General features: G+C 38.6%; 1 protein-coding gene across 1 annotated transcript in view; it reads left to right on the forward strand.

The window, feature by feature from the left end:
* The first annotated feature begins 1,999 nt into the window (after nucleotides 1–1,999).
* Nucleotides 2,000–23,810, forward strand: part of LOC145445856 (ribonuclease inhibitor-like) — a 335,808-nt gene continuing 313,997 nt past the window's right edge. Inside the window, exons 1-3 of the mRNA XM_080324010.1 lie at nucleotides 2,000–2,213; nucleotides 2,557–2,724; nucleotides 6,247–6,411. Coding sequence (XP_080180136.1) covers nucleotides 2,076–2,213; nucleotides 2,557–2,724; nucleotides 6,247–6,411 — 471 coding nt within the window. The 5' untranslated portion in view covers nucleotides 2,000–2,075. The remainder of the gene's footprint in view (nucleotides 2,214–2,556; nucleotides 2,725–6,246; nucleotides 6,412–23,810) is intronic.

Here is a 23,810-nt window from a genome sequence, read left to right on the forward strand (position 1 = left end):
CTGAAGCGAGTCTCAGTCGCCATCTACTTCTTCACCTGCATGCTTATTCAGATATGATGTTGGCAATTCCAAATGCGGCCCGCGAAAGGTTGCTTGAAATTAAAAACATAAATCTTGCTTTTTGAATGACTAAAACCTTAGGCTGTATCAAATGAAAAGAAAATTAGTTTACTTAGCAGCCTGTTCATTAATAGACCACGATTACTCTGCCTACGTAGGCTACCTCATATGCGCAATCCAGATTTAAAATAAAGGCAATGTGGCAAAATATGGGTAGCAATTGAAGCCACAAGTCTAGTTCAAACCTTCCTTGTTGACATTGTCCCATTATGCATTATATGGTATGTGTTTCAATTTGTTACGTGATACTGATATGTTTCCAAATCCCTATTTCGTAAAACAAGTCGATCAGTGGTCGCGATTACTATATGACTCATCATATCAATCACCTGTAAAGCATTAACTGGCATGCCAACAAAAAGAAAGCCAAGAACTGAAATTAAAAGAAGGTTCAGGTTTAGAATTTAGAGCACTAAATACGCGCATACTTATGGAGTCAGGGGTAAACCCTTACTTTCAGTTTTTGCCGAGCATGTCCCCGAGATTAGGGATTTTAATTAAAGTTGGTCTTATCACAAAAGCAGGTAACCCTCGGTCAAGGGGGGGCGAAGTTCAGAAAACCCGCAAGCTTCGCCCAACATAAAGGTTATTTAAGTTGTACACTGCTAAGAGACCAAGGATATAAGCTTTGTAATATTGCATATACATTTCAGAGCAGTGGTTCTCGAACTGAGAGATGTGAAAGCATCAGAAGGGTGGCGCGAAGCCAAGGTTTATCGAAAAAAGTTTTCGCGCTTCGCGCGATTTACCCCAAGCTTATAGTTGTTCCTATGTGCATCATCCGAATTTGATATTACACAATTCTCTCATCAACAGCCATAACATTCCATGCTATCAAACTATCCGTTGGGATTGCTAGCATTCTGATTGCACTTTTTAATATTTTGTGATATCATGATAAGTGGGCGCGAAATTGTTCACTATCATAAAGGGAGGCGTGCCTAAAAAAAGTTTGAGAACCGCTGTTTTAGAGTCTTAATAGAAGAACATGGGTATGGTTTTAAAGAGAGCTAAATTGCATCATGTTTAGCATTGTTGTTTGTAATTACCTAATTTCAACACATTCACTGAGCAGCATTTATTAACATAATGTAATTTAGAAATTAAATTAAAATTCGCTGGAGAATATAGTTAAATAATTTCACTCGGCCCGCCAACGTATTTATTTCTCTCATTTGGCCCGCGGAGGAAAATAATTGCCCATCCCTGGTCTAGATGTACTAAAATGCACTTGGAACACGTAGATATGGTGACCAAGAAAGGATCGTCGTGTCACTCGCCAAAACGTTGAACCACTTATTTATTGAACTGAACGATATCATTCAATACGAATACTATCCAAATGATGATATGGGATTCCTTGAGCGGACCTAATCTCCATATCTGTAAGACTTTGTGACACCCACGAAATACAAGCCTCGTGGAAACCAAATGTTCACATATCGAGTTTATAAATCGAGTTAGTCATCTGTGGGTCATTCAATATAATCTCAAACAGTTTTTAGACAAAACTACTGACTTTAACCAACACTGATTGTTGAAGTGGCAAGTATTTTTGGGTTCATCATGCATCACTTTCAGGAGTGAAATAATGATAATAACAACAACGTGAAATGCTCTTGTAACACAGCAGGTTAATATATATAGATTATACCTATTTATATTGAAATTTGTCATTTTGCATTTTTCTAAATGATGCATATATCTCAATTTAGAGAGTATCCGCCTCAGAAAAATTGCTAAATTTATCAGTAATTCTTAAGCACTTTACGTTCTCTTCCTTTTTGTTCGACTTGAAGCAGTTTCACGAACTTGAACGTTGCTACTTCTACTTGCAAATCATTGCAAATTTCCGCCCCACTTTTACTTCTGCTTGAGTAGCAGCGCTCATTACGTTGAATTTACTATATTTGATCATTTAACAGATCCAAAAACTCGTTATCGTTGACAAATCGATGACAGAGGACGGATACGAAGAACTCGCAAACCTTCTCAGTGTTACGAAATGTAATGGATTGTGTTTTAAAAATTATGACCTCAACAATAACAAGATGACCGGACTACTGAAGAAATGTGAAACGGGAAATATGGAGGTGCGGTATTTTCAACGCGCACGCCAATTCAATCGTATAAGTAGGACTTGGCGAAATATAAAATCAGGGGGATTCAGTTCCGTGTCGCGTATGAAGCTTCAAGTCGAGTATTTGAGTAGCACCAGTTGTGATTTTATAACAACAGTTATGATGTAACTCCAATAGTAATGATTTGAAATGTTCAAATATGTATTTTGTATGCCAGCTATATTCAAATATATTTTGTATTCCTGGAATATGAATATGCTGCCGCCATTTTTCAGCAGTGTGACTACAGATCACAAATTTCGTCCCATGAAAACGTTGACTACTGCAGGGTTTGATGTATTTGATCTCTTCACAGATCCAAAACCTCGATATCACAGTCAACTCGAAGACAGGCGACGGCTACGGGGAACTCGCGCGCCTTCTCAATGTTGGGAAATGTAACGTTTTGCGTCTCGTAGATTGTGACTTGAACAAAAAAAAGTTGCACGGACTACTGAAGGAATTCCTGAAGGGAAATGTGAAGGTTCTCTAGATGTGGCGAGATAGCGTAGTGGTACAATCCACATCTACAACACCAATAGGTTGTGGGTTCGAGTCCGACCGAGATCGACTCCAGAATTCCAACCTAAGTGGCGTAGGTTTATCTAGGATCACCCCGCCATATCATCCGTGTAAGCGGTGTCTTATAAAATCCTAGAAGTGGGCCGTGCTACAGGTCGGCAGTTACGGAATAAAAATTAGGAAATTTGTCTGGTGTAAATTACCATAGTAGTCGACAAACACCACGAATACCTCAAACAAACGAACAAAGGTTCTCTAGATATGTGATCTCCAACTTGTGTTCACGGCGCACCCCGGGGTGCATGAAAATATGCATGGGGTTTACCAGTACAATTTTTCACCTCACCCCCGCTACAAATTTTGCTGAATTTCGAAAAAGGAATTTTGCTGAATTTCATAAATTGATCAAATTTCAGAAAAAAAATATTATAGCGGAATGATGAAGCGTTCAGCTTCTTGATCGGTAGATAGCGGGTTCAATCCTAGGCCAGGTCAGAACAAATACCTGATTAGTAACACTGCTATCCATGACTTTCCCGCTTGGTGTTCAACATTATCGGTATAGCATGGAGTGTTGGTGTAAGACTTAGAAAGCTTTACAAAGGTATATGTTCACCAGGGTTGTATCCAAGTCACAAGTCAATCTCACTTTTATAGTTTTGACTCGAGTCAAGTCGAATCATTTTTAATTCACCACCGAGTCAAGTCCGAGTCCAAGTCAGCGAACAGAGGATCGAGTCCGAGTCATGGTATTATGACTCGAGTCCTAGTCCAAATCAATGAGTTGACTGCTCAGTTTCCAGTTAAACTCATGTCAAACTCACTTTTTATAACTCTGTTTAATGAAATCGAATGGTTCGCATTTATAATATAGTAATTTTCTTTACTTTTAGCAGTTTATGGTCGCAATACCAAGTACCAGTACGTATAGATGAAATCCAAGCAATTTGGTGACTTTGCTATTCTTCGAAATTTCAATGAAATGTAGGCCTTGGCCGTCTGAATCTCGAGTCATATGACTTGGTTCGAGTCATGCGCAATGACTCGAGTCCAATTCGAGTCAATACACATATTGACTCGAGTCGAGTTGAGTTCAGTCATTTCCGTATTTTGAGAAAATGAATCGAGTCAAGTCGAGTCATCAGAAAATCGTCATGACTCGAGTCATCACAACCCTGATGTTCACCTACCTTATCCAGCGGCATATTCACATCAATTACAATATTTTAATTCAATTACAATTACAAATACAATTAATTCCTTGCATGTTACATTACATTGCAATTACATTACAAATATCAAATTACAATTACAATTACAGTTACTTTTAAACAGGTAATTGATTCAGTAAAGAGGTGTTCTTTGACAACCGTAGCGACGTAATTAGCAACAATCTCAAGCTATTCATGTTTCATTCCTGATATGTAGAACACCCTTTAATTAAAAAAAAATCGAACGTATTCGAACTATTTCTAATCATGAGTACTGAAAACTACAAGCACAAAAATGTTTCTAGCGACTATTAAGAACCTAAGGTTTGAGCGACTAACAGGGAATAGGCTACAGGACAGTCAATGAAATGTAATCAAACGATTAGGCTACTCAGAGCTGAGTCAGGATAACGAAATGCAATTGGTAAGGCGTCAGCGATAAGGATGATACCGATAAGGTGCGTAAAATCAAAATAAATGCAAAAGGAAAGAACCTCTTGATAATTAAGAATTACAATATTTTTGTTCGCATTTACATTTTCACTTGCTCGGAAACTGCTGTTATATTGCATTTGATGAACATTAGAGTGCGAAAAGTTTCTGGCCCAAGTAAATTTGGACAAGATTGGAGGGTCAATCAAGTGATCATGTTTGATAAAGCCTTGGTTGGAAACTTGTTTTTTGTTTGTTGCTTTCGATGCAACAAGCCTCGGTGCTGGTCTGAGATTTAAAAAAAACTTTGACCTTGGTGTAGGAAATGGTTCAGCACAGGTTTCAGAAGAGTTTATTTGCTGTTCATCCATTTTTGAAATATTAAGATTTAGTTTAGCCCACTGGTTCTTCAACTTTTTTAGACACGGCCCCCTTTATGACAGTGAATATTTCGTGTCCCCCTCATCTTCAGAGCACACAATGAAACCATAAAGTTAGCAATCCTTACATATAGTTTGATGGTATGGAAGTTTATGACTGTTGATGAGAGAATTCTCCAATACGAAATTCAGACTATACACCAAGCAATAACCATAAAACGGAGGTGAAGTGCGGAAAAGATTTCAGCTCACTGGAGCGTCGCGCCCCGTTCAGTTGCGTTCACGCCGCCCAAGGGGGCACGCCCCCAGTTTGAGAACCACTGGTTTAGCCTATATTGTAATTCACAAAGTTTTCTGTTGCTACTGAAGTATGGGAAACAGTTCAGCGTGACTGAATTAACTAGTTATAACGCAGCACGCATAGAACACCGATGTAAATAGGCTAATTATTACAAGTGGTGACTGTGTACTATGGCCTTAAGGCCCTTCGTCATCATCCTGGTTCGTACCGGATTTTCACTGGTGCGACGAATAAATGATTGATTAAATTATTATCTTATGTTGTGATTGTCAGGTTTTCATGAAAATGTAATTGTGATTGTATTTGAGCAAAATTTTGATCAAATTACAATTACAATTACAATTACACAAAATAGAAATGCTTCAATTACAATTACAATTACAATTACTTGAAAAAATGTAATTGAATACATTCAACTGAATTACAAATTACAATTGATCCAACTCTGATGCACATTGCACATCATGCACTCAAAATATACACCAAGGACAAAATATGTAACGTCCTCGCACATCCATAAATATCAGCATTTAATGATGTTTGGAAGTTTCCTAAATTACATCTGAGTTGCATACTCTCGTCTTAATTAAATTCATGGTTAATTTCAATTTTTGAGGTTAGTAATACCGGTCTTCGAGGTCAAAAAGAGAGAGAACCACTTTTATAGACTACTTCCACCTCTGATAAAACACTTCAAAGGCCAAACTTCTTAGTCTTTACAATTTGGATTCCGAAAAGAATTAAGTAATTTGGCGATCAGTTTACATCGATTTCATGAATAAAATATTTTAAGAACAGTGTGAAATAGCCTATGCATCACAATAACTGAACACATTTTCATATATTTTATATTTTTTGTAGCGGAATTAATTGATTTACATTTGTTGCAGAGATGAACCCAGCTATTTCGAAAATTTTGATTACCTGACTTAAATGTGGGATCCCTGACCAAATCTACTTTTTTTATACTACTTGCGTAAATCATTTTCTGAACCGTCATATTCTACGTCCATCTGTATTAGTTTTGACGTGATTTTAGAATTGCTACTTCTACTTGTAATTGAATAGATATTTCCGGAATTACTTCTACTTCTACTTGAGTAGTAACGCTCACTATACGTTGATCACGTCAGGAGTTACTGTATTTGATCACTTTACAGATCCAAACACTCTTTATCTCTGACAAATCGATGACAGAGGACGGATACGGAGAACTCGCAAACCTTCTCCATGTGATGAAATGTGACCTAGATCTCACCAATTGTGACCTGAACAGGAACAAGTTAGCCGTACTATCCGAGGAATGTCAAAAAGGAAATGTGAAGGTGGGCAATTCCCCGCCCAAATGAGATTTGTACTCAAAATGAATTACGACGTTATTGCATCGAGGTTAGATGTGAAGAGACGTGCAGACTAGCTGCAAGATAAACAAAACAACGAAAGAGATGAGAGATTTAGTGACTCTCTGCGGTAAGCATGAACCGCAATCACATAACATCAAGAGCGAAATGCTCTACATGTAGGTAGTTAGCGAATGATGCTTATTCAACTAATCAATGAAATTGATATCGTTGTTTGATGTAAAAAAAATGTAGCAAGTGTACGGGGTTCATCTCGATCTCATATGTTTATTGTATAATAAAAACTAAATCCGTGCCATTGGGGTGTTTGCTACTGCTGTATGACTTGTTAATGAGGTAAAACCCGTTTTACACTCTGCTCAATATCAACGTAGCAACACTCAAACGCCGAATACATTGCCGGTCTGGCCTACACCGTTAAGGCGTAAGCTTATATTTCCTTGCAAGTCCTCGTCGAAATTGCTGGCAAAGTGACGGTAGATATTGATTTTATTATATCATTTGATTGCTCCAGGGGATACATTTGGCGACGTTTAAAAAGTCAGTATGTACTTCAGCATTGTGACATTATGTGGCCCGAGACCTCGCTATAGGTATCGTGTAAATTAATACAACACTGCACTGAAATGTAGGGTTGGAATTAGTTATATGACGTCACTTGACGTCATGAGGTTCACTTTCGCGTTCACGCGTAACCTTTCAAAGTTTCACACCATCCGTAGTGAGCAGTACGTGCGCGCGAGGAAAATTTGGTTGAGTGCCTCAAAATAGAGATACTGCCTTCACACGGCTAACAAATCTTCATTTTGTCTCACGTAGGTTTTGCCTACTTGCACCACTTACTCAATTGCTTTTGTTTTCCAACTACGTTTCCAGCTAGTAGAACAGAGTCTATAGTCTAGCTAGACAAAACTACTTTCTTGTTACAATTTGTCTTTTGAAAAGTAGAGAGCAGTTTCTGAATAGGTTTTCAACAATTTCATGAGTGATATTGTCACAAGAAGAAGAAAACCGGATATAAGGCTATTTGAATTGTGTATGCTTTAGAAATGGGGGATATGCATCTCCATACAACGATCTGTGAGTCACTCGGCCCTAGTGCACGTGTGTTTACTTTGAGTCTGTGAACATTGAACATAACGTTGAACATACTGTTCGGAGCGCAAATTATGCCGTACTATGTCGATGATGGGCATATACGATTATCTGCAAAATGAAGATATCGTCATTGGCATGTTTCGTGCGACTCCATTCGTACACTGGAATTTCAAATACGGCCCAGACAGCGAAAAAGGTTGGGAACCACTGTTCCATACTTTTCCTTTTCTGACATGTTTTGTTAATCGCTACTTCAACAGATAAGGCGTTGATTTTTTTCGGCGTCACTTATGCTTCTTCTTGCGTAGGAAGGTTGAATACGTTGCCCACCTCCCTATTTACTACATTTGATCACTTATAGATCACACAACTCTGTATCATTGACAAACTGATGAGGGCTGACGGTTATAAAGAATTATCAAAGGTTATTAATGTTACGAAATGTAACATTTTGCATCTAATTGATTGCGACCTGAACAAGAACAAGTTAGCCGAAATCTTCAAAGAATGTGAATACGGAAATATCAAGGTAAGCATTTTCCATCCAAAACAAGACTAATGTAATCGTAATGAATTAAGACCGTTGTGGCCGTATTGCATCGTGTTGGGATGTGAAGAAACGTGCAGACTAGCCACACGATAAAAAAAACAGCGAGCCTGACTGATAATGATCACAAATAATGAATATGGATAAGGGATATGTGCCTTGAAAATAGAGAGACTGCATTCACACAGCTATCAAATCTTTATTTTGTCAAGAAACTACCGGGGATCGGTAAGGCGATTTGTAAGACCGTAAGAGTCGCATCGCAAATCCCCAGTAGGATGATGGAGTTCGGATAATCCCAATATAGAATCTAGTCAGAGGTTGTCAGTAACAAGGTGATTTTACTCTTCAGTAATTCTCACGTAGGTTTGCCTGCTTGCACCACTTACTCCAGTAATTTTGTTTTTATAAAACTTTTCTATCTGGTAGAACAAAGTCAAGACAAAACTACTTTCTTGTTACAATTATGATTTTGAAAAGTATGAATCAGTTTCTGAATAGCTTTACAACATTTCATGAGTAATATTGTCATAAGAAAATGGTGAAATCACCAATAATATTTAACAAGGTAGCTGAATGTTTATTCGAAGATTTCATCTATTTGAGCGGAATCAGCCGTTTTGCATCTATCGCAAATATACATCATGTAGTTTCGAAAGTAGTCAACTCTGATTAACTGCTTAAATTATGAGACCCCTCACAATTGGCATTTCTTCCATGGCAAATATTTTTTCTCTGAGGGATGTTATTTCTTCTGTGGGGTTCAGATTGCCACGAAAGGATACTTCGGCACGAGCATCTGGACAATTAGACATATTTATAGCGAAGTTTACAGTCGAAATACGGGCAATCCTTTTCGGCTAAGTAAGGTTTTCTCATTGACGATCTTTCTGGCACACTTCTTTAAGTCCCAAATTGGCCCAAACTTCATATGTCTTCGTCCATCGGTGCGTGGTAATGGTCGACGCCAAAATGCCTATTTCTATTTGCGATAAAACATGCGTTTTTTTCGTGGGAAAACGGTACCCATTATTCAATAAATTGGCAACGTGAAATCACCCGCAGCGCAAAAAAAAAAATGAAGAAAGTAGCACGAATTGTAAGGATGGTGCAAACCCCTGAAAGGTTCAGGTTCGTGTGAACGCGAACCTCTGTGAAAGGTAGGCTACTTCCAACGCTAAATATTGGTGAAACGATATGTAAATGTACGTACGTCGTACACGGTACCTAGCGACGACTCAGGCCACATTATGCCACAATACTGAAGTAAATGCTGACTTTTTAAAAGGCACAAAATGCATCAACTGCAGCAATCAAATGCTCTAATAATCCCATAAAATCGATAGCTTCCGTCGCTTTGCCGACAATTTCGACTTGCAAGGTAATATAAGCTTTGGTCGAGGACAGACCGGACAATGCATTCGGTGTCAGACTATTGCGACATTCATACTGAGCAAAGTGTAAAACTGGTTTCTATACTTGCTACCAATATAACCCAAAACACATGTTGTACAGTAGCCAACACCCTATAGATCAGCCTTCTGATCTAGCGCAACGCGGGCTGTCGCTTGAAGACGCCCACGACCGCCTACGTTGGAGACGCTTAACACGAGCCCAAAACTGATTATCTCGATGTTCTTTTGCTTCCTGTTTCCGTTTGCCCTTTTTATTTTATCTAATTGAAAAGTCGATTATATATATATATATATAACACCCGATAATCGCACAGATTTTTTTAAATTTTTTATGATACAATAAACATATCAAATCAAGATGGAGACCGTGCGCCTGCTGGATATTTTACATTAGAGAACGTCGTATTCTTTATATCAATTTCAATGATTGGTTGAATAAGCATCATTAGCTGACTACCTACATGTACTGTATTTCGTTCTTGATGTTGTGTGATTGCGGGTCAAGCTCACAGCGGAGAGTTATACTAAATATTCACTATCGGAAAGCTGAACATTTCGAGCAAACCTTTGTAACAAAGCAAGTAAAATTTTAGAGATTGGCAAGTTGTATGATCATTTATTGTTGATTTTTTATGCAGCTAGCGCCTTGCCTTGCATAGAGGGGACTGAAGTTGAAATGCAAAAAATTTAAACCAAAGATGTAATAATGACGTGGAAAATTGTAATACACGAAAAAGGTTCACAGTGCAGAACCTACCAAGGTTCGTTTGTGAACGTGAACCTCTAAATTACTGAGGTTCACACACAGAACGCGACCGTGAACCATCCCTAATAAATTGTCGTAAAATGATTTATAATTTATATTCATTCACAGAAATAATTTTTGGCCCTCTTCGCGCATCAATTGCGGCCGAGGAGCATTCGACCAATAAACGATATAATAATTGTACATGGTATATTCGAGGTCAAATCCAGGTTGTTTTAACAACCATCATACCATCTGGTCCGAACCAGATGTACACATCCTGAATTCACATCTGCGATGGGCAATATAGTCGGTATGAGTGGTTCCCTGAAGATCAAGACACACATTCAACTCATACATATCATTTGTGGTAATTTGGCGCGATCAGTTGTCGCATTATAAAGGTTATGATGGTATCCAGTTTTTAGTAGCGTGCGCCAAGGAGGTTGGGCTTTGACATTGAATCTAATAGTATTCTCGTATAATTTATTCAGAAAATGTATTTTCTCAACATCTATGAAAATCGTTCCACTGCAAGTGACGAAGAAGTATCAGCTCTATGCGAGTTAATGACTAATATTCTGAGAGGTCTTGTCCTTCGTAATTGGGAAATTGATGCTAAAGGAATACAGAGATTGAAAGAAACACTTCGACAAGAGACTTCACAGGTTTGATTTCTGCATCATTAGGCTACGTTCAATAATCTGATTAGAATATAGCTCAAAATAATTTATAACGTCGAATTTTGTCCGAATGATGAAAACTTACGGGAAATTTGTCTCAGCTGATCTTGAACCTTCAACTTATGTGTTAAGATATGATTGTAAAGATAATATTAGCCTCACAAAATATTTTTGTCCAATGTTCATACATATGCCAGGCGACGAACCCGGGTTGGCCGGGTATGTCGCGCTTACTCCGTAATTACTGTATTATGCAGGGGTGGGCAAGTATTTTTATCCGCGGCCACATGAGAAGTCGAAAATACGTTGACGGGTCGAGTGTAAATTTTTAGCTTTATTCAGCAGCGTATCTTAATTTTATTTTTAAATAATATTGCTAATAAACGCTGTTCAGTGAATGTTTTGATGTTAAGTAATGGGAAACTGACTGTTAATTAAAAAAATTGTCGTCATGATTCGAAACAATGTTAAACATGATACATTTTCAACTCTCTTAAAACCCGTATCCACGTTCTACTATTAAGTCTTTTAAGACACTAAAACAGTAGTTCTCAAACGTTTTTAGGCACGCCCTCATTTATGACAGTGAACAATTTCGCGCCCACTTATCATGATGTCACAAATATTAATAAGAGCAACCGGAATGCTAGCAATCGCAATGGATAGTTTGATGGCATGGGAAGTCATGGCTGATGATGAGAGAGTTCTGAAATATCAAAGTCGAACAATAGATAGGACAACAACTATGAGCTGGGAGTAAATCGCGCGTAGCGTGAATACAACTTTCGTTTAACCTCAGTTTCGCGCCCCCTCTTCGAGAACCACTGCATTGGAATGTATTTGGGGATGGCGGGCCTATAAAGCTTATTGCCTTAGCCGCTGCCTTTCGAGCAGTGTGCAGCTCCAATAGCCATGATGTTGAGCGAATCTTGCAGTTTTTAAGAAATTCGCCTTCCCTTCACCGAGTGTCTGTCTTCGTGTCTTGCTTAGGTTGAACAACATTCTCGGCACAAACTAAAAGGTTTACCTCTGACTCCAGTATACAAATATTTGGTGCTCTAAACCTTCTTTGAATTTCAGCTTTTTCGGCGTCATTTTTTGACATGCCCGTTCATCCTTTATCGGTGATAGATATGATGAATCATATAGTGAGGTTACCATATTTTGGAAATCTGAAAAGATTACATTTTTTCAAAATTGTCAGACTTGCACTACCTGAGGAAAATCCTGAAAAAAATGGTAAATTTATCCTATTTCGTTGTCGGTTGACTGAAAAAAAGGTCAAATTTCCAGCCCAGCACCAGAAATAGCCGCCGGAGCATTACTTCATTGCTGATTTACTTTATCGCACTCGAATTTTACTCTATATTTTAACAAAATTCTCAAAAAAGAGGACATTTGGGCGTCCTTCCAAGACACTTTCAAAAAGCCAAAAAAGAGGAAAAATCCTCTTGAAACAGGACGTATGGTAACCATATCATATAGTAATCGCGAGCACAGATTGACTTGTTTTACGAACTAGGGATGTGAAAACGTATCACGTAATAATTTGATACTCAGACCGTGAAATGCGTGATGTGAAAATGGTGACAAAGAATGTTTGAACAATATGCGAAGAGTGATTTCTTGTGTGACATAATTGCTGCTCATAATTTGCTACATTGACTTTATTTCTGATCTGGATTACGCAAGCGAGGTAGCCTACAGGCAGCGTAGGCCTAATCGTGGCGTAATAATTGAAAGGCTTTAAAGTAAACGGATTCCTGCCAAGTTGATACATCCTATGGTTTTAGTGCACGCATCAACATTCAAAAAGCAGGTTTTATGTTTGATTTCCAATCATCCTCTCACGGGCCGTACTTTGCCAAGGACTGGTATTATTGGTATTCGTCGTACCCGCAACTTCGTTATCATCAAAACACCGATGACCAAGTGTGTGGTTCGAGAAACAATGATCACCATGCATGTCACAAAACGGGCTTGATGCTTATGTGAACTGAGCAATTTAACTAATTAGTAATGATACGAATATATAAGCTACGTCAGAGGATAAAAACATGACCTTACTGCACATGTCGATTTGGAGTCGCACATGCCGCACGCCGAGGAACACCACACCTTTCTGAATTGGATGAGCAAATGCACGTTCTTTGTTGGACAGCGTGATATTCTGTATACCTATATTGATTAAATGCCGATTTTGCAACTACTGTCTTGTTGTTGGAAAGTACCGTATAATCTACCCTATGGACTCATTTCTGCACTGCAGTCTTGAAACTGTAATATTTCTAGCTCGTGTATCCTTGTTGAAATTTTTTTCTCTGCTTTTCTTGTAGTTTTGTATATTTATTGTCATTTGTTTTGTGCCATTGAATGTAATGTGTATACTCCTACAGGTGGCGACTGTGTACTAAGGCCTTGCGGCCCCTCGTCGTCATCCTGGTCCGTACCGGATTTTCACTGGTGTGACAAAAAAATAAATGATTGATTGATTGAATTGAAATTCAATCCAGCGCATGATCATTTACTCCAGCAACGATTGGCAAACGTAGATAGGGAAATGCATCGAAGCAGCCCATAGCGCCATTATAGTCCGAATATTGTCGCGACGTGAGCAAGTTAATGCAATGTGCGAACCCCTGCCCTGGTTCGTTACCGCGTTGTACAGTGCACGGGGTCGAATTGAATTGTCAAATATTGATGCAGTATCAGATTCTCAGTGACATTAATTCTTAGTTTATTCGATTCGTTTCAAGGGGAACCATCTCTATATTCCACTAAACTTGAACGACGAGCGCAACAATATCGAATTTCAAATCATTAGGTAGGCCTATTATTTGGTAGAAAATCGATTTCTGCTGATAAACTCACGACATGCGCTTGTTTCTACAGTTGCACTTAAACAAATGGCACCATTTCAAGATTAAATTAGACTGTACAACTTGATATTAACGAGCGAAATGCCGGCATTGAAGCGTGACGTCACTGTTTTAATGCTGTACAATATGTAGGCTATAGCTACATTGCAATGATATGGAGTAAAGTGCATTCTCGTGCGGCTGCGACGTCACAAGACTTTGCATACCCACACAAAATGACGGTTCCTTGCGACGCGAAGGCTACAATCGAACCATTCGATAGTTGCCGGAGCAGGAACTGGAGTCGGAGCAGGAGCCGGAGCTAATTTATGATTGAAGCGAGCTCCAGAGCTTGAGCTGAAGAAGTTTAAAATTTACGACTGCTCCAAAGCCCTGCCTGTGACGATGAGCATGACAATTGACCATACCCATTAAACCATTGGTTCCCAACCTTTTTCCACCCACGTACCATTTCGAGGTTGTATGCGGTGCTCGCGTACCACCTACATAAGTTACGCGCGCTGAAGGCGGTAAAAATAAGTACCCGTCATTTATGACGTCATAATCACGTATTTGATCTGTGTGAGTGAGGTGTAAAGACAAAACTATACATTATCATCAGCCATTATTGATGGAATGAATGGAATTGTTTTTCCACCTCACTCACATCGAACCCAGTCCGTCTGCTTATGTGCGCTTATCGTAACCACTACACTATCTCCCCCGCTCAGGACCGTAACAGCACTTCGTCAGTCCCACCCCAAAAACGTTGGTCTTAGGCCGCCATATGGTGATCAGCCAAATTTGGGGGTTTGGCCCCAGACACCCCATCAGATTCTGAGGTTAGTCGTGTTCGCCGCGACTTATCACCGACATTTATTGTGCCGAGAGACGCATTACTTAGCCCAAACACGCGAAGCGGGAAAATTTTCAACAATTCATGATTGAATTGGTAGATATGATCGGGAATTGCATATATGTTACTATCAATTTTTTATCCTCCCTGCTCACGTAATCAGATTTCCCGTTAGAGTCGAATGAGGTGTCTTGGAAACTGTAGGGCCCGTAAATAATAATTAACACATTCGGGCGGCATAATAACTTCATTACATGATGTTGTTTCGTGATCTCCTGTCTGCTATGTCAAAAGATATTGAAATCGCCAAAACGTACTAAACTAGAAGAAGCACACGATTTCAAATAGGTATTTCTTCACTGGCAATTGAATTTTCCTTACGGTCAGGTATTTGTCTTGCGAGGTTAAGATTGCTTGGACAGGAACATTCGGAGCCAGTAATATAGGCGCCTATGGACATTAAACATATAGGCCTATTTATATATATCGAAGCTTTCGGTCAGCATAAGGGCAGTACTTTTCGGCACAGGTTTTTTCGCCGCCGATCGTTCTGGCACACTTCTGGGAGTCGGATGTTACATGGCCTAAAGCTGTATATGTCTTGGTGCGTCGTGGCGCGGTAATGGTCGACGTCGAAATGCCCATTTGTAACAAGCATGTTGCATAAATACCCCCAAAAAAATTAATTTATGCTAATTTACGAAATGATTCTGGCAGTTACAGTCCTGCGATTGCTCACAGCGCATCGAAAGTCATGCATGGGCACAACAAGTCAGTTTCGTTTCTTAGTCTTGATAGTCATCAGGGATGAAAATCCTTGCCCGCATTCGGTGCGTAGAACGGAAAATTAGCAGATGGTAAGCGTGAGAAGCTAGCGTCTAGTACGAGGAGGCCATGCTAAGCCAGAAGTTTATTGGAGAAGAAACTTTCTTTTTCGTCTTTGCTGACTGTTCCACCTGAAGTAACTAATATCTCTCTTCGGTCGAAAAAAACAGAATCTACTCGCGTACCACCTGGAAGACCTTCGCGCACCACTAGTGGTACGCGTACCACAGGTTGGGAACCACTGCATTAAACCAATCATGGTATCACCGATGAATACGGCAATATTCACATTATAACCGGTCGGATATTTTTGGATAAAAGTCATTGATTTGTTTCAAATCAACTCATAAAGTATAAATCGTGCCAGAAATCATGCTCACATTGTCTGTAATTCAACTTAGGCCTACATGTCAGTAATATCACTTAGGACGTGCTTTAAATAAATAATGGTGGTTAGTCAATTCAACGAATACCATAAATCAAGCAAACGTTTTGCAGAAGAAGAACAGCGCAATAATTTGAGAAACCCCTTGTTTTTTTAAACTCCTTTGTCGCGAAAAGTATTGGATGTCTCCTTTTTAATCCTATTTCATGATAATGCGATTAAAATTGCGTTGTAATTTCTGCCTCAATCAAAGATGCAGATTTTTTCGTTTCGACTAAAATAAAAAGCCGTGACCGAGAGACACTGCTTCAAAAACGACAAAATGCCGGTATGTTTCTTAACAATTTAAATTCTTTTCAGTCGAGCATATGTTTGTATAAACAAGCATAGCAATCGCATTGACACGCGGATAGATTCTAAGTTCTTTTCTTGAAAGTGTGCCGTGAGCGTTATATTACTTTCCTAGTGTGTCACAAGCCACACAAGTGTGATTACCACTGTGCAACACATTTACAGGGATTTCAATTCTGCGTATGCAGGTGCTCATGTGCTGATTTCAAATTTTATTGTATTAAACTATATATCTGTAGTATTTCAAATTTCAATTTCGCCCCGAGTATCAATTTCAGAAACATCATTCATGATGATGTGTTTTTTTAAATTTTTCTGTAACGTTACGTACGTAAATGACGTAACTGTGTTCTTCCGTAGATGCTTTGCATGCTGCTTCCAAGTGGAGAATGCGTCTGCAAATATCAATGGGTGGAGCAGTACTTCAACACTAGCAGACAAATTTGGAAAAAATATCTGCTCAAAAACTTCGATGTCTGTTTTGGCTAATTTTTGGTTGCTGAATCCGATTCCGAGCTGAGAATTGCTCTATCACGTCAGATTTTTGGCCACGAATTTGGCTGAATTTCATTAATTAATCAAACGTTGACTCGGATTTTTCTGTGCGCGTAGATAATTTCAGCAGTGCGCGCGCGCACGCACGCAGCTTAGCCGTGGGTTCAATCCCAACACTGGTATCCATGATTTCCCTGCTTGGCGCTCATGCATTACCGGGATAGCATAGTGTGGCGGTGCAAGACATAGAAAGCCGTACAAGGCTATATCTGAACCTTCATCGCCCACTGTCCAGTGGCATATTCACACGATGCACTCATGGGGTATGTACATTTCACTGATCGTGTGTATGTATATCATGAGTCGATGTATCTGCCGCAAAAACGTCAAGGGCGACAATATACTACGTTTTTTTCCTTGGTCCGCGACATTACGAGGATCGTATAACATTATCAGATCAAATATTGTATTTGGAATAATTTATGATGAAGCCTGGAATGATGCTGTAGCCTACGGAATGACTGAGTTTTCGTTGAATTTAAAACAGTGGGTATCAGTTTTCTTTCAATCAGAACCTCGTTTCGATTTTTGAAATGATATGCGAACGCACACATTTTTATTTCGTAGCAGTTTTCATCTTTATACATCGCTCTTGGTTTAACAATTATGTTTAGTAACTCCATACTTAACTTAGTTGCTACCGTCCTATTTATACAAATCTTTCCTGAAGCTATATCGGTGAATGCATTTAGTAACAGCACGCTGCTCTTTCGTGACATGTTAAAATTTGTAAATAATAAACATTACATTGTTTGTATATAATGTAGATGAGAATTGTGCACTTCGGCACACGACCAAAATGTGTAGACCAGGGGTGTCAAACTCAACTGACGTCGCGGGCCGGATTCAACACTTCGGATCACTCGCGGGCTGCACTTAAATTGCCCAATCCCAACATACTGCAAAATCCATGCTCTTGTTTTTCGTTTGAATACTTCATTAACCAGCATATATACACAATAGTATATATTACATTATATCATTGATCATAGGAGTTCTATTCTAGCTGCACCTTTTATTTACAAACAGTGGAATTGGCAATAACACGATAATTGGGCGGCTGAGTAAAGTTATAAGTAGGGCGATTTTTTTTTGACATGTCAAAAAAAGTCAAAATAAGGTCAAAATTCTAGCGTTAGGTCAAAAAATGTCAAAATTGTTCACAAAGACAAGATTTTTTGCAACCTGCAATTCATTTGTATCGTAGAATTTGCACAATCGGTGAACTTATCGTTTGACATTTCACAACTTGTAGCCTACTCTATAGGCCTACCGTTTCAGACAGCGCATTGTCTGCTCATTGTGAATCATAAACAGTCAAATGAAATAAATAGGCTGACACGATGTTATGCTCAACGTACCGCAAATCCTAAGTGAAGCAAGACTGCGTGGGCATTGCATGGTTCTTACATCTGTATGAAAAATTGAGATGTACACCATTGACAGAATGTAGCAACACGGTGTGTCACCAGCAGTGTACGCACGCACAACTTCATTGTTGTCAGCCAACAGCTGCTACAGTTGAACGTTCTTTCTCCATTCTTCTTGTTGTTGTTTGTATATTCATGGTGTTTGTCGACTACAATGGTCATTTACACCAGGCCAATATTCCTTATTTTCGATTCCGTATCCGCCGAGTATCTACCAACTTGTAGCACGGCCCCCTTCTATGCTTTTTGTAAGACACCGCTTACGCGGTGAGATGACGAGGAACCTAGATAAACCTTCAACACCTGGGTAGTAATTCTGGAGTCGACCTCGGTTGGGCTATAACCCACAAACCATTGGTGTTGTAGCTGTGGATTATACCACTACGCTATCTTGCCACATCTCCATTATTGACAAGCTACTTAGTAAATACAGACACTATTTACCCGAGAATCAGGGATATCTGGAACTAGATATGTAGATATCCGTGCCGAGAATGTAGGAAAGTATCTTTCGTTGTACTACAACAAATTTTAATTATTTTCCCCGTCACGTACTGGAATTCATCATAGGGCCAGATTTTGTTAAAATAATATTTTGTCATGTAAAGATTTGTCAGTTTTTGAGTCAAAAAAGTTTTTTCAGGGCAAACTACTTCGTAAGGACAGACAGTTCAAACCAGAAATGAGGATAAGTAGTACAATTCTAACATTTTTTAGGAAAAAACCTAATTTGCATACGTTAAGTCAAAATATGGTCAAAATTGAGTTTTTTAAGGTCAAAAAATGTCAAAATTCAGATTTTTTAGGTCAAAATCTTTCGTTTTTTAGGTCAAAAAAAAATCGCCCTAGATAAGCCTATTAAGCGGTGCTCTATCGTTGGTATAAGTTGGCATACATCGTCACTGCTCCCTTCGTTTTAGTGATATATTGGCATCAACTCTGCGTATGCGTTGTGAGGAATGCCAAAGAGTTAACTGCCAACGCGGAGGTTGGAATTTGCTTCATAGTATCATATATTCATATCGTAGGCCCCGATCTGGCCTAAACATACTCGACATGTGCTATCTCCAAGGACTATTCAATGGAAGTAGTTCTCAATAAAAATCTCAACATTCTTTAGAAATGTGCTGGATACTACAAGCATTTTTCAATTCACTCTGAATTGCATCGTGGGCCGGATTCGGCCCGCGAGCCATATGTTTGACACCCCTGGTGTAGACTATAATGTTGCTTTGAAACAACATAAGACACGATGTATGCTTTTCCAAAGAACCACACTGCTTATCATGCTAACTTGAACGAGTTTAGGAACATCAATCTGCTTATCATGCCAACTTGAACGCGTGTGTTTATCATGCTAATTATTCTCCAGTTTGGATATACTGTTGCATTTTATTGTAATCCAAGAAAGCTGTTTATTGACTATTTTTCTTCTGGAAGGTTTTTTGGTATATTGTCATGATACAAAGGACTACTTTTGCATTGTCTATTAAAGGCAACGTTGAACGGATTTTTGGCCACGAATTTGGCTGAATATCATTAATTAATCAGAGACGGACTTTCAGCATTCCCGTGGCCACTTACTGGCCACGGATAATTTCGTGGCCGGCCGCAGATATTCCGTGGCCAGCCATGAAAAGTGCTATTCTGTGGCCGGCCATGGTGATTTTCATGGCCGGCTATGAAATTTCAGTATGGCCGGCCATGAAATTTCCGTGGCCGGCCATGTCAAACTCATTCTCATGGCCGGCCATGACTAAACCTCATGGCCGGCCATATCCAAATGTCATGGCCGGCTGCAATATATCAAGTTAGTATTGATGATAAGTACTGTACGTGGCCCAATCGCGGTCAAATGCATGATCAATTATGTTCTATTATGGGCGTTCAGTAAATAGAACTAGGTGAGAGAGAGAGTTTAGCTCAGTTTATATTCATTTTCACCCGAAATACCGGTCGAATAGCGATACAATGAAACGATAGGAATAAGATGAAACGATCTGGAATAGTCTCTATATATCAATTAAAAACACACGAAATGATGTAAAGAATGCATTAAAAAGGGGGATATCCGCTAAATGAAACAGGAAATAATGGTATAGAAAGCTAGAAGCAATGAAGACATTATCAAAACTGGTAACTGGTAAGTGTTGATTTGTATCATTTTTGTAGAAATAGACCTAAATATTCGGCTTACACTCGTCACAGCTAATCGTATGCAACTGCATAGACTTGAAAAAAACAATGTATATCAGATATCTGTCAGAAAATCCCTATAAGTTCATCAAAAGCTGTGAAATTCACATAACATTCCGTGGCCGGCCACAGAGCAGCTCGCTGTGGCCGGTGCTTCCCCCGATCTGATATGTCTTTCCAACGGTATAGAGGACATGTAGTTGCAAACAATTCTATAGTTTGTTATTCTTCGTATAGCTGAATAGTTGTGAATTGGATAATGCCAGGCTGATGCAATCCTTCCTTTCTGTATCAGGTCTATGATGAGTCTGCGATGTACGGTTATATACATATTTGATTATCGTACTGCTATACAATACATACGACGTTCAAGATCCTCAACATCAATGGAGCTTGCACTCATGTGCACGATGAGAATTGTGTCGATGAATCTATGAATATTTCTATGCTGTAGCAGCACTTGAACTTGACACACTGCAGATGTGCTGTAGATGTATAGGCAACGATGTAACCTAACCTAACTGTAATATTGGTAAAATGTGGGGCTTTGATCCCACAAATTTAATTTTGGTCACGTTTCCGATCCTATATAATTTGTATGTATATCCACCAGACATGGGGTAATCGCGATTCGTAATCGTAATCGATTACGACGATTACAGCATTTTCAAGTAATCGTAATAGCAATCGATTACATTCGAAAAAAATCCAAAGTAATCGTAATCGTAATCGACTACTTCACATATCTAATCGATTTCTTTGTGAAAGAACGATTACCTTCTATTTGTACAATGAATATGACATATAACCGAACATTCGTGAACAAGGAAGAGATGTTATACCAGGTTATTGATAGCGCAAACGGTTGATTTTCAAACGCCACTGCTCATTATTACGTCAGAAGTATTAGCTGTGCTATTCCTTGCGTAAGAAGTATCCACACGTAGTAAATATATATTCGATGTACATTGTTGTGTGATTGTTAGAACAGTGTAAGCCATGCTGTATATCAGGTTATCAATGCACTCCAGACACCACTACCTCGCAGTAAGATAATATTCACCACTCTGCCTATAGTTTCAAATAGTAATTTATGCATTGATGTTTGGTTATTTTTTTTTTTTTTGCGGCTGCCGCAGCGAGCCAAAGTGTGTAGGCGATATAAATATATATATATATGTTGGAGTGATTAATTTTGGGTCATGTTTTGCTACCAAATGTTTTCTTTATTTTCACACAGAACAAAGGACAAAGGACATGAGATGTGGATATACAAACGCAAGCATGAAAATTACACAAAGATCACATATACATGAAATAGCATGAAATATACACATTTTACACACAAACATATAAATCGTCGAATTTTTTTTTTCTTTTCTCCGTTTCGTCTTCCTTCTTCTTTTCTTGATCTGCTTCTTGTTTCCGGATGTTTATGTCTTGTTACTTGTTTTCTTCTTCCAGAAATACCAATTCATTTTTGAATATTTGTTCCTCGGTTGTTGTTTTAAAGTATTTAATTCTCTTTGCCAATTTATTTATTATCCTTCTCATTATCGTCTTCTCTGTGATATTACTGCTGCTCAACGTCTGATCCCCCTTATCTAGTCCCTTTTTTGTTTTTATTATTTCCAATTTTATTATACTTAGTACCGTCCAGTCTTTGTCCTGTGTTATTCCTTCATTAAAAAGTATCTGATCTCTCTTTAGATTATTCTGTGCGAAAAGTTTTCGCAAGTTCCTTATTAAACTCTTTGTTAGAGGGCACTTGAGCATTATGTGCTCTACGTTGTCCTCTCTGTCTCCACAGAATTTACAATTCAGAATTCTTCTGTTTTGCAACTCTATGTTGAGCAGTTGCATTCTCCTCTTCTCCTCTCCTAAAAAATATCCTTTGTTCGCTATTCTGATATTATTTACCCTCTCTTCATTTTTTATCATATTTTGTTGATCATTCGTTCTTCTAACTTTTTCCCAATTGACTTGCTTCCCTGTTGATAGTCTAATTGTAGATGGTGATTCTTCTAATTCTCTTACTCTTGTATATATGCTTTTATGCGTTGCTTGTTCCCAATTGTCATCATTCCAATTTAGTTTGTTCGCCTTATCTATTATTTTAATCCATTCTTGTGACATCTTCATTTTGTGTGGTCTTGAGTTCGAATATAATTTTTTGTTTATTTTTTTCACTGTGGTACCTAGGTTGTATAGGGCCTCGTAGTGCCAAAATTCCGTAGGCTCTTCTAGGTTTTTGATGATCTTGTACTTTTCTATTTCACAAGTCGTGAATTTGCTTTTTGTGCTTGGTATCCTCATGTCGCCCATTATTTTGTCCGATATCATTTGAGATCGTTTTATGGGCTCCATTTTCTCCGGATACCATGCGAATCTGAAGAACATGTCATTAATCTTTTTTATTGTTTGTGTGGGTGGCATGGCCACTCTCGCGTTGTAGGTTATTTTTGACATCGCTAAGCTGTTTAAAATCGTCGCTTTGCCCACCCACGTCAATTTCCTATTCCTAAAAGCTATTGTTATCTTTCTTATTTGTTCCACTCTCTTTTCCCAGGTCTTTTTGATATATGATTTGCCAAAGAATTGTCCTAATATTTGGGTATATGGTTTTTGGTATTTTTCAAATTCACTATATTTTAGTATGCCTGGTTTTGTTGTTATTATTTCTGTCTTTTCTTTATTTAATGATTGTCCTGTGGCTTGTCCGAAACGTTCCATCTCTTCCATTATGAGTCTTACTGACTCTACGTCTTTGACAATTGCCGTAACATCGTCAGCATATTGCTGTATTTTTAGTTCTTTCCCGCTCATCCTTATGCCTTTTATGTTCTTGTTTTTCTCTATCCTTCTTGCTAGCGGGTCAATAGACATTGCGTATAAGCACATGCTTAGTGGGCAGCCCTGTCTAAGTCCTCTTCTTACTATTATTTTTTCTGTTTTACTTCCATTTATCTGAATTTGGCTGGTCGAGTTGTCGTATATTTTGATAATTAGGTTCCTGATTGAATCTGGTATTTTGTAACTTTCCAAGACTTTGTAGAGATAATTATGTGGTACCTTGTCGAAAGCTTTTTCTTGATCTAAGTTTAGTATTATCAAGTCGTTTTGTTTATGATATGCTGTATCCAGGGCTGCCTTTATGTTTCGCAGAATGTCTGAGATTTGCCTATTTTCTATAGCACATTTCTGTGTGTCTAGAATTAGCTTCCCTGTAACCACGCTAAGTCTCTTCGCTAATATCGATGTCATTATTTTATAGTCCACGTTCAGTAGGGTTATAGGTCGCCAGTTCTTCAGCATTTGGGCGTCTCCCTTCTTGTATAGTAGCTTGACTATGCCCTCATTCCATGTTCTGCACGTTGTGCCAAACATCAGTGCATTGTTATATAGCTCTATCATGTGGG

This window comes from Botryllus schlosseri, chromosome 9 (assembly GCF_051294905.1).
Source record: "Botryllus schlosseri isolate E-star chromosome 9, Bs_hap1, whole genome shotgun sequence".
NCBI lineage: Eukaryota > Metazoa > Chordata > Ascidiacea > Stolidobranchia > Styelidae > Botryllus > Botryllus schlosseri.